The 12,753-nt window shown below is 46.3% G+C and overlaps 1 protein-coding gene across 1 annotated transcript in view; it reads left to right on the top strand.

Moving 5' to 3' along the window:
• The window catches only part of nrxn2b (neurexin 2b), a gene marked incomplete at both ends in the record, with an annotated part of 530,523 nt that extends 521,704 nt beyond the window's left edge, over positions 1–8,819 (top strand). The window contains one exon of the mRNA XM_079758236.1: positions 7,909–8,819. Within this exon, the coding sequence (XP_079614362.1) occupies positions 7,909–8,819 (911 nt within the window). The remainder of the gene's footprint in view (positions 1–7,908) is intronic.
• Between the last annotated feature and the right edge of the window lie 3,934 nt (positions 8,820–12,753).

Here is a 12,753-nt window from a genome sequence, read left to right as displayed (position 1 = left end):
GAGCAGCGGTGTTACTAGGGAGAGAGAGAGTGCTGTCCGTCTCCCATGGGTCCAATCAGTCCTTTGAGTTTGTCAGGGTGCTTTAATTACCCCCACCCACCACACTCTGGGGGGAATCTTCCGGCACTTCTAATGAGCGGGCTGACAACCAGCACCCACCACCACCAGCCCCGCCCCCCACCTAACGTGACACGCCATTACCCCTACCCCCCCACCCTCCCCCCGCCCCTCCGTTTCACCCTGGTTCACCAAGATAGTCGATGCGATGGGTGGGTCTGCTGAAGGACTTGAGGACACACGTATACAAGCAGCCCTCATTCACAAATCCGTCACCACACGTGACGGACCATCCTCCCTTATGTAAGTCGATTTCTTAGTTTCTCGCGGACGATTGCGAAACCTAAGATTTACAAAAATGACGCTGCTTCTGACTGTGAGTGCCAGAAATCGTAATCGTCCTTCATTTCCACCCCTCTGCCACGATGTGTTTTGCGCTTTATTTGTGGGCGAGAACTATTTTTTTAGTTCGCACACAGACGGGAATCCTGCAGAGCATTTACATGATAAATACGCTTCTTCCACCGACGGCGAATGCGCAGTAGTCATTCATTCTAAATCCTCCATCAAGTGTTTCTCTTTTCCCTAACACCCATATACAAAACCTATAGTGCATTTAAATAACAAATACCCATTTTTTCCGACGGCGAAAAGTCGCACTAGTCATTAATTCCAAACCCCCTCCAGAGTCTAATTCCATCCGCGTTCGTCCTCACATTCCCTTCATCTTCGCCCACACACACTCTCACTCTCTCTCTCTCTCTCTCTCTCTCGGTCTCTCCATCTCACACCCTCCTCTTTGATGCCCCCCCTCTACCTTCCTCTACCTTGTGCTACTTATCAGTCGCGGGATGTAGCAGGTGCTATATCAAGTTCATACCCTTCGTCCCGGACCGGTGCACCCACAATTCATTACCGCCCGGCACCCCGTCCCACCACGGCTCTGGAGCCACAGAATACCTTCTTTTTTTTTACATCTGTCGAAAACGCCATCCATTAGAGTTGATGTTGCTTCTAATTCCAAAGCCACCTTAACCCTCCCAACCTGTTGTCGATGCCAGTGTTGCTGTTGTACTTGTCATGGTTGAGTTCCATCTCTTTACCCTGGTGGTCCCTTCATGTGTAATTGAACTTTCACTTTCGCTTTCACTTTATGTTGTAATGTTAGCGAAAAATGCTTTGGGGTTGAAGGTGCTCACCGCCCCGCTCACTTGATCTAAATACTCACCTCCGGGAGCACTGAGGTGAGTCAGTATTCAGTTTAGTGTTTTATCTCACGTGAATTCAGTATTATGTAGAATTGACTGATTACTGTTTTGAATATAAATATTTATGAACCAGGAGCATTCTCAGCCCCAGGGCTAAGGTCGCAGTTTATCATTGAAGAAACACCAGGGTGTGAGCAGAGATAATAGGAATAAAGGGAATGAAAGAAAGCAAGCAGGGAGGGAGTGAAGGAAGAATCCACCTTTTATCCTCCTTTGCCCTAGAGTTTAGTCACTGCACACCTTAATTCCTGTGAAGCTCCACACAAATTTTTTTCTAGCATACTTAATAAGAACATTTCCTTTGTTTTGGTGTCAGCTACTCACCAGCTGTCGGAAACGCTGAAGAGATTCTCCTGGGAGACAATTTATCTAACAGGGTGTGTTTGTTTGTGTGTGTGTTTGTGTGTGTTTATATCTGTGTATGTGTGTGTGTGTGAAAATTGAGCTTAAAGTAAACCTCTACCATCCCAGTGAAAATGCCCCATGATAAACAACATCACACCGTTGAAAGAAATTCAGAAAACAAGCAACGTGTGTGTGTGTGTGTGTGTGTGTGTGTGTGTGTGTGTGTGTGTGTGTGTGTTTGTGTTTGTGTGTGTGTGTGTCACGTACAAATAGGACTATAAGCCCTTTTTAACTTGGATTAAAAGGGATATAGGAGGGGAAGAGTGGAACGAGGTATGAAGAATAAGTAAGGAGAGAGAAGAACGAAACAGGGGAAAAATGGAATAGAAATCATACAAATACACAGCATGCAAGTACAAGAACAACAGTTAATGTAGGTTCACACATTGTTAAATGTGTGAACCTACATTAACTTCGCATCTGTTTTGGATCCGAAAGTGCTCCCTTCCCCACCGACGTGAACACGGCGACAGCTCGATCCGTGTGTGTCCCCGGGGGGCGGAGTCAAGAGGGAGGCGGAGCCACACCCGCATGGAAACGCCGCCAATTCTAGCAAGCACCACACCCTAACTGAGAACCCAAAAGAAACCCTGACGGCACCAGAGACACCAGAGCCTTATTGACTATCAGAGAGAGACAGAGAGCGACAGAGAGCGAGAGAGACAAGAGTGAGGGGCAGGAACAAAGGAACACCACCCTTGTCCCCTTAACACACAAACTCAAACACACACACACACACACACACACACACACACACACACACACAGCGTAAAGCGCCCGTCCCCACCAACATCCGCCGCTACGTGGCTCTCGGTGGAACGTGTTACGAGCCTCGGCTTCATCCATCAGCATCAGAACTAAATGACTTTGCTTTAGGCGGACAAGTGGTGGCAGCAGCGGCCGGTGACTGTGCCGACCCGCCTTGCTTGTAACTAGAATGCGACGGGGACATAATCGCAGCTATCGCAGGGGCTGATTTTGGAATAAAAGTGACCAATTGTAGGGCCGATGGGTGGGGGGGGGGGGGGGGGAGATGCGTGGGGAGGGGGAGGTGGCAGTCGGGGGCGAGGGGATATGCTGTCATTGCTGTCAATTCAACACGGTAATCGAAGTTGAATCGCAAAGCGCTCCATGCTCCAAACCACTGTATTTTTCTTTACGAATTTGTGTATGTGTGTGTGTGTGTGTGTGTGTGTGTGTGTGTGTGTGTGTGTGTGTGTGTGTGTGTGTGTGTGTGTGTGCTTGTGTGTGTGTGTGCTTGTGTGTGTGTGTGTGTGTGTGTGTGTGTGTGTGTGTGTGTGTGTGTGTGTGTGTGTGTGTGTGTGTGTGTGTGCTTGTGTGTGTGTGTGTGTGTGTGTGTGCTTGTGTGTGTGTGTGTGTGTGTGTACGCCAGAGGGGGGAACCCAGTGTGCACGGCAGTATGTTATTATTTTAAAGGTGAGGAGAGGGAGAGGTGTTGGAGATCAGCAAACTTCCACGTCTCAGGATTTTATTTCTCTCCCCTGAGCTTGACACACAAACAAACAACGACTCTATTCAAACCAACGTCTGTCAAAAGGATTCCTATCAAATACCTCCCCTACTGCGGTGTAGATCTTTTCATCAAAGCAGAACCAGTAATCTACGATAGCTTTGTGGCTTTTGATTGCCATCAAATACAATTCTGCCCTAATCTTAGCCAGCGCTGTAACCACCAGTATTAAGAACAGCACTGTGAACTAAATAAAACGACAGAAAAAGTTTTACATCATAATAATCGTCGCAAAAGAATTTCCAGTCTTTGCTGCTATTTATTCAGCGTTGTGTTCTCGCGTTCTGCCTATGGATGGTTGCTGTGGACAATGTGGGTATCGAACCTTGAACCATTTGACCAACCTCATCCAGAAAGCCTCGGACAGGGTGGCTTCAACTGAGAGATCAAGACGAGTGAGAGAGAGAATGAAAGAAAGAGAGGGAGAGGGGAGAGAGGGAGAGGATATATGCATGCCCATAGCCAGCAATGAGTTTACCGTGGTCCGGACCTCGGTAAGGTTTTTAGAGATTAAAAAAAGAATGCAAACCTTAACACAACTGTATACACAAGATCAGCTGTTGAGAACTTCTTTGAGATGAGTAAAGGCTTACTTCAGTTGAGACTTGTAACTTTGTGTCCGCCGTGTGTGACATTTGTTGGTGCATGTGCGAGCCAAACACAACCCCCAAACTTCCCCCTCCCAACATAACTCAACCCCTGCAACTGAAGCCGTACCCCCCCCCCCCCCCCCCCCCCCCCCTTATCAAAGCTGAACCCCCGCATCTGAAGCCGCTATTGAACCTCACTATTTTTCAAACCCTGGCTGTGGCCCTGGATGTTTGTCGCCGTTTCACCGTTGCGATATTTCACTCTCTCCGTCTATAAAAAGTCTGTATTTCTTATCCTTGGATGTCAATGTTGTTGGTCCCCTCTTCCTAATCTCCTCCTCCGGGGACTATTAACTGACGGAGGCAGAAGGGGACCAGAGCTGACCAAAGCCACCTTAACCACTAGACGATATCTGGCCCAATATGCTGTCAGGGCAGTCCAGCTGAACCAATCTGCTACTGCATGAGGAGGAGGAGGAGGAGGAGGAGGAGGAGGAGGATGGGGAGAAGGAGGGTGTAATGGGGATGAGTTGGGGCGTCCGGTCTGAGATGGAAGCACGCTGTAACTTAAAACAAACAGGCTTTTGCCTGGCAGGCAAGAGAGAAACACAAGGAAATGAAAAGATGGTGTGGTTTGATAGAGGCTGTCTAATATAAATAGGGTGTGTGTGTGTGTGTGTGTGTGTGTGGAGGGGGCTGGTAGTAGGGGCTGAGGGTGTTGAGGGTTATCCTGGATTGGACTTGAAGACTGTGGCGATGGATTTGAGTTTAATACTCTGCTTTTCCATCTTCTTTACTCTATCCCCCCCCTCCCCCCCAATCCAAAAACATCCAAACGGAGACAGAGTACAGAGAGATGGCTTCTGGAGGATTATCTTTCCAGTGCACTTTTATGTTATTAGGAAAATGTATTTGTTTTCCTTTATTTTTTCACCTATCCTTATCTGATTCATGACTCCTAACATCCAAGCCTGACAGAAAGTGAAGTAGTAAAACTGTGTGAATGCACACTTCAACGTTAAGAAATAAAAAACCAAATAGCTAGAAAATAAAACACATTACATCCCTTTTCTAATACCATCTATCCAGTGGGACGACATCCAGTCCTGAAGTTTTCACTGGGGCAGCGTCCGGTACTACAGTATATACTGTACTGACTGCTTTACTGTAGTGTTCATGCAGTACTAAAGTACTCACTGTAACAGCAGCCAGTACTACAGTATTAACTGTACTGGCTGCAGTATTAACTGTACTGGCTGCTGTACTATAGTGTTCATGCAGTACTAAAGTACTCACTGTCACAGCGTCTGGTGCTACAATATTAACTGTACTGCAGTGTTCATGCAGTACTAAAGTACTCACTGTAACTGCGTCCAGTACTAGATTAACTGTACTGGCTGCTGTACTGTAGTGTCTATGCAGTGCTAAAGTACTCACTGTCATAGCGTCTGGTACTACAATATTAACTGTACTGCAGTGTTCATGCAGTACTAAAGTACTCACTGTAACTGCGTCCAGTACTAGATTAACTGTACTGGCTGCTGTACTGTAGTGTCTATGCAGTGCTAAAGTACTCACTGTCATAGCGTCTGGTACTACAATATTAACTGTACTGCAGTGTTCATGCAGTACTAAAGTACTCACTGTAACTGCGTCCAGTACTAGATTAACTGTACTGGCTGCTGTACTGTAGTGTCTATGCAGTGCTAAAGTACTCACTGTCATAGCGTCCGGTACTACAGAATTAACTGTACTGTAGTGTTCATGTAGTACTATAGTACTCACTACACTTGCTGCAGCACTAGTATGTACTGTCCCCTTCAGGGAGCGACTGGGAGCAGTGGGGATGGGTTGGGTGAGTCACTAGCTTATTTTCCCCTGGTCGGTAAACACATAAGTAGGGCAGACAGCGGGCAGAGTAAGCCCTGTGTTTCCCGGGCGTACCCGGGCGGCGTGCACTAGGTATACAGCCTGAAATTGCATTGGCAGCATCTCTGTCAAAGGCACAGATGGTGCGGCAAAGATAGCGTCGCTCGCGCGCTCTCCACCAACACCACCTTCACCCCCCCCCCCCCCCCACACCCTCCCCCTCTTCATCACCACCCCAATCCAAGATCCAGTGAAACTAGTAGCTCCCTCAGCAGTCCAGGGAACTCAGTTTTTGAAGTTTTCTTTTTTTGCCATTGCATTTATTCCCACGAGTTTGCCATTTTCAGATTGGGAAGTTTCACGAAATTTCACATTCTGTTGTTTTATATTTTTCTTTTTTGGAGATTGTTGATCCTTAAAAGGTGCCATCACTCTCTCTTCTTCTCTCCTCCCAGTCTTCAAGGTGAAACAGTCCTCTTACACACACACACACACACAAAAAAAAATAAACAGAAAGAAAGAACTTCAGCATTGCCATGGAAACTAGACCACAGTGATTTTGAACTTAAAATAAGGGAGTTTTAAACTGAACAGTGACTAACTATTCCTTCTCGTGTATGTGACACATTTTTATTGCGTTCCCTGTTTCTGTTATGTATGTTGTATATACAGATGTATTTACAGGTTGTGTTAACTGAATGTTGTTTGCTATCAAAAAAACACCTTTGCCTTTTCACAAATCTTGATCCTTGCTAAGCTAACTAGTATCAGGAGAAACCCTAACCCCTGTCCCTCCCCCCAACAAAATCTATTTATACCCGTTCTTTCGTCCCCAAAATCCTTTATACCGTATCTCCTTTCGACAAGTCACTCTAATTCACCTCATTAAATGAACCAAGGGCCAGAATTGTCATTCTATGCTGATGATGTTAGCAATTTTTTGCTAACATTTTGCTTTAACATTTTCGCCTATGATGTGCCGTTATCATGCTAACCCTCCCTCTTCCCTATAATGTTTTCAAATTGTTTCCTTTCCTATTCTGACTTGAAATACCGTTAATGTCAGCAAGAGAACATGTTGAAAATAACCACAAACTGTCTGTTTAATGTGTGATGTGTAATAATGTTCCCTGTTAACTAATCTCCTTTTGGGATTTCTAATTGCTAATAGAATTACTTGGAATGACGAATTAATCACGTATAACTTAGTGATTCATCATTCTCGGCCACCTTTTTCCAAATATAACAATATTTGCCCTGTTTAATTAAACCTCCTGAGGATTTGAACAGCAAGGTGGTTGTTATTCTCTAGTGATATTTCATGATGATGTTCACGTCCGTTTGGGCCACTTTAATCATTAAAACGCAAATCCGATAATTAAGGCTAGCTAACAGGGGTTGGCCAATATGACAATCCCATATAGCCACCTATATTAGTACGCTCTGCTAATTAGAAAAAACTAACCCTAAAAAAATTGCCAAAGAGATGAGTACAGTAAAGTGGGAAGCCTATTCTTTTGGGCATATACTATTTATTCCAATCGCCCCCAAAAAAAATGAAATGGCAGAAAGGGAATGGGTGATGGTTGTTATCATTACTATCTAAGAACAATCTTACGCAGCTTTCTTTTTGTAATTTTTTTTTTTCATGCAAAAATCATGCGGCCAATTTGTTAATGTAAGTGACCTGAACCTCGTGGTTTGCTATCTTATCTTAACCAATCAGAAGTGACATCTGAATGCTAGCGTAGTTAGAACAGACGTTGTTAAGCTGAGCATAGGCTGTATAGTACCATAGGTTGTTTAGTATTATATCTTAGACATACTTTTACCTTGTACCGTTAAACAAGCAAACACCAGATTTATATACATCAGATAGGTTTACGACAGTTTAGTAAGAGTTTATTCAGGGATTCTAGGAGTAGGATAGAATATTTGCTTGTATTTTACCTCAGTTTTAGGTAAATTAGTCAGAATACTATGTTTAAATAGAAAAGGTTAACTAAACTTGTAGCACTAACTTCATGTTAGTCTTTAGTGCTGTTCTAATCATGGTGTTAATGTATACTGTATTTCAACTGTCGTTGCTTTCCTGGTGTTAGTTTGGAGGGACGACTCTTCCTTAAGAGGGTTTCTAACGCTTGTCTTCCCCCCCCCCCGCCCCTCCGTTGTCTCTTTCTTGTCCCAGGAGGTGAATTAGTGTTGCCCATAATAACAGTGGACTCCCTAGACCCCCCGTCCATCGCAACGCGCTACCCGGTAGTCCCCCCGGCCCCGACCACGTACCGCCCCTTCCTCACCCTGCTCGAGACCACCAAAGAGTCCCCCTCCCTGCCCGGCCACGGGCCCGCGCGGGCCCCCTGCCCCCTGGACCGCGAGGACTGCGAGGACCCCATCGAGGTGTCGGCGTACGGCTCGGGCGAGATGACCGAGTCGGACGACGAGGACTATTTCAAAAACTCGCCGCTCGTCACCGACCGGACGGTCCTCCCCCCGCCGCCCGCCGCCCAGAACCCCCGCGACCGTCACTCCTCCCGCGTCCCCGACCCCCACCGCACGCCCCTCCCCTCCGACCCCACCGCCGACCCCGACCACCTCGGCCCGCGGCCCCAGGCCCCCAACGCCAACCCCGGCAACGCCAACATCCCCGCCGGGAAGATGAACACCCGGGACCAGGTGCTGCTGCCCCCGCCGCCGCCGGCGGCCCACCCGTCCTCCTCCGACCCGGGTCAGCGGCGCCACCCCGCCGGAGGGGTGACCCACCCGCCTAACTTCCCCCGTGTGCCCACCGCAGATCCCACGTCCCCCGAGCGGGGCCTGCCCGGGGCCGTGGAGGTGCAGCAGTCCAGCAGCACCACCGGCATGGTGGTGGGCATCGTGGCGGCCGCCGCCCTCTGCATCCTCATCCTGCTGTACGCCATGTACAAGTACCGCAACCGCGACGAGGGCTCCTACCAGGTGGACCAGAGCCGCAACTACATCAGCAACTCGGCCGCCACGCAGAGCAGCAACGGCACGCTGGTGAAGGAGAAGCAGGCGGGCGCCGCCAAGACGGTCACCAAGAACAAGAAGAACAAGGACAAGGAGTACTACGTCTGAGGGAGCCAGGGGGGCCTGTGGGGGGGGGGGGAGCGCCTTAACAGCGAAGCCTGAACCACGGGGCCGGGGCGCTTCTTCTAAAGAGGAGCGAGAGAGAGAGAGAGAGAGAGAGAGAGAGAGAGAGAGAGAGAGCGGAGTTGAGGCAGAGAGGATGAGACCTGGGGTCTTTTCTTTTGACACGTTAAAAGTGTTGATTGCCATCTTAGAAATTGAGGTTCTAGGAGTACTTTTTTATTTGTTGCACTCATTAGCTCCCAAATTGGTATATACACTGTGTATCGGTTGCTTGGACTGATTTTAGTGTTTATGGCGTGTCCAGTGTGTTTATGTGTGTGTTTGTAAGAGAAAGGCTGCCACCTCTAGCACCACACAAAACCACCAACACAAAAACCAACACACACACCAACAAACAAACACTCACACCAACACCCACAAACACCAACAAACACAACAACACACACCAACACACAACCACCAACACACACACCAACACACACACACACACACGAAAACACACACACACACACACACACCAACACTAGCACACACCCACACAAACACACACACATACACACACCAACACACACACACAGTGCCAAGAAGGACACAACTAAAATGTCTTGGTTATCTCACGCCAGGTGAGTCTTTTGTAAATTGCTGTGGGAAGAAAGACTGCCAGTATTTGAGTGAAGGTCCATACATCCTCAAGGCCATTGTAAAAAACAACACAACCTCAAACAGTATGAGAGGTAGATAAGGTTCAAGTAAAGAAATTTCAGTTCAAGTGAAGAATAGCAGTGACAGTGACACACGCCTGGGAAATTTGAATTCTGCCAGAAAGAAAAAAAAAAACAGTGTCAAAGCCACTGGCCTTCTCCCTCTGTAAGTATTGAAAAGTCTCCTAGTGTCCTCTCTTGATCTCTCGCTGTCCCTCACGCCCTCCTTCTCTCTCTCCCTCATCCTCATCCCCTCATCCCCCCCTCTCTCTCTCTCTCTCTCTCTCTCCCTCACCCTCTCACAACCCCCCCCCCCCCCTCTCTCTCTCTCTCTCTGATTCCTCTGCTTTATCCGGTGCGCTCTCTCCCTCCTCTCCTCGCGCGGTGCGCTCAGCAGTCCCGCCCGAACAGTAACCTCCGCTGCTGTGTCTCGAGCATGTAGTATTCATTTTACGAAAAACGAGATTTAAAAAGAAAACTATTTCTTCTTTTTTTCTTTCGTTCTGTGGAGTTTAAATTGATGAAAAAAAAAGTACACATACATATATATATATAAATATATATTATGACAACGACGATGACGATGATGATGATCAACAACAACAACGATGTTAAACGTAGCAAGAACGAGATGACGCCGTTTGCGGCGTGCCTCGGACACTGACTTTGTACGTTTAGCCACCGAGACGTCTTTGACGATGACCTCCCCACCCCCTCCACCACCACCACCACCACCTTCACCCCACAGTTAGCCTTCTTTAGAGCATACCTCTGTCCTTTCTCTTCCCCCTGGCTGGTGCATCCCGAAAGAGCAGTTCTCTGGTTCTTCACAGTTACGAATAAATGGAAAAAATCCCAGAAGTTAAAGAGAGTGAAAAAAAAACGGTCAAACGGACAACATGAATATAAGTCGTGTGGATCATTCAACCGCGGCCCGTGTAAAGGTCAAGGTAGGTGTTTGGTGGAGTTGTAAGACAATGTGACGACCTCCTCACAGATGGACAAGCGGAGGACGGACATCTTAGATTTTCTTTGTGACGTTAGAGCCACTACCATCCCCATCCTAGCCACCATCAACACCCTCTCTGCTGCCCACCCCTTCCCCCCCCAAAACCATGAGCCTTTCCCTCGGTTACACTCTTTTGGAAGACCCCCCTGGTTGTAAAAACAGCACCGCTGATACGAGACTCCACTGAAGAATCATTGCGAGACGGAAGGGGGGGGGGGGGGGGGAAATCTCAGTTATTTACTGGTTTAGTTTTTTAACTTTGGGGCGGGGGGATGGGGGAGTGAAGAAGCGTTCTGATGTTGAGGTCCACTGTGGACTGGGGTACTTTGGAGTGAGAGACTGGTGGCTTGCGCCCTGTTTATTGCCCTGAGTGGACAGCCATAACGGGCAGGGATAACTTTATGGAGCGAACACGCACATACACAGGAGTGTGTGTGTCTGATGCCAGTTCCCTTTGAGATATACAACGGAACGTACTCCGAATTTTCTCAACTCTATTAAAAAAAGAAGAAAAACTGTACCATGAAAAGAAAAAGAAAATCTTGAAAAAAAAAAAAGTTTGTGAAATGTCTAAATATTTGACTATCATCCCATGACTAAGAGAAGTGTGTTTTCCCGCTACCATTCCTGTTCGAAGATTTGAAAAAAAATTAAAAACATTGACTATGGTAATTGATTCTGGGAAATTGGAATTTCTATGTTGTATTTCATTTAAAAAAAAAATTTTTTTTGTTGAGAAAATGTGATTTGGGCTACCAACACGTAACCACGCTTTTCTCAACTCTCCTCTGAGAAATCAGATATTTACGATTCCCATCCTCAACTCTGTCTGACATTCATTATTATGTGTTTTCCTTTTTTTTCTGCTTTTGGTTTATTCCTTTGACATATATTATGTCATCAAACTGTGAAACAAGCAGCTCCTTACGTTTCTTCCTGTTTCTTTCTGTACTGCTCAGGGCGATACGGCCACCATTTTCAGCAGTCTTTGTCTCATTGCCACTCTTTATGTTCTCTGACCCCATTCCAACCATATTCCTCCCAGTAACTTCCTGTTCTTTCTAAATGTTATCGTAAAGTGTTCCAGTGAGATGAATCTAAATATGTGTACATTAACAGAGGGGAATACACTTGGTTATATACTTCTTAATCTCCTGTGTGTCCTGTGGTCTTTTCTGCTTGCACGAACACAGTAGCTCATTGAGACACAGCCTAAGTACTGGGTTAGTATCAGGTTCTTCTTTACCCTACTGGACGTACGACCAACTGCAAATCGGTTTTCAGTGCTGTCTCTAGATGAATCATCACATTTAAAAAGTGGGTGTAAATTGTCATTGTTAATTCATATATGCCAACTTGTTTACCGGTGTAATCACAAAACCAACCACATATTTTTGCAAGAGGTCCTAGTTCATAATTTTCAATTGAATTCACACAGTGATATACCATTGCAATGGACCTCAGTAGGACTTGAACCCAGAACTGTAACACAGAGGGTTAACCAGCAACGCTCTTCACTGCACCACTGAGATTGGGACAGTCACAGGTCGGACGTTACACGGGACATTACAATTCATTACAACTAATTCAAAAATTACATTGTAGCTTTGTATTTAAGTTTAAATGAGGTTGTGTGAATTGAGGTTACGTTTATCATGTCATGTAGTTAATTTTTAAGGAAATAGCCGCAAGTTACAGCTTAAACTTGCCAAATTACCATGAGCTTAGTGGACTACCCAAACAGCCATAGATAACGTTATGCAGCTAATTAAACCATGGGCTAGCCCAGCAATGTTATCACTGGTTAAAATAATCATTCTTAAAAAAAGGTATGGGCATGTTGAACGTGGTTGAAACTTTACAATGTTACCGTACACATTACAGTGTACCTGCCGAAGAGACGGTGGGCAGATGTGGGAAACACTGCATTAGCTTGGTGGCTGACACAAGCAACATATCATAGTAAGCTAAATCACAATTGATATAGCAATAAATAAGGTCTGTGCTGGATTACTGTTTGCTTGTACCCCAGAAGCTATAATGTGGTTCCTTAAGGGACTCCTAGGAAGGGCGCACAGTTGACACTTGACCCACAAAGAGTTGAGAGTTTGACTCAGCCAGTGTCTTAGAACTTTTATCCCTTGCTCTCCACAACTTTGCTGCTGCAAGATGAAGCAGCACTTTCTTATGAGTTTAGGACTCCAGGGAG

Source organism: Pollachius pollachius, assembly GCF_949987615.1.
Source record: "Pollachius pollachius genome assembly, chromosome: 20".
NCBI lineage: Eukaryota > Metazoa > Chordata > Actinopteri > Gadiformes > Gadidae > Pollachius > Pollachius pollachius.
Note: the sequence above shows the minus strand (reverse complement) of the source record. Positions and strands in the feature narration are given on the sequence as shown.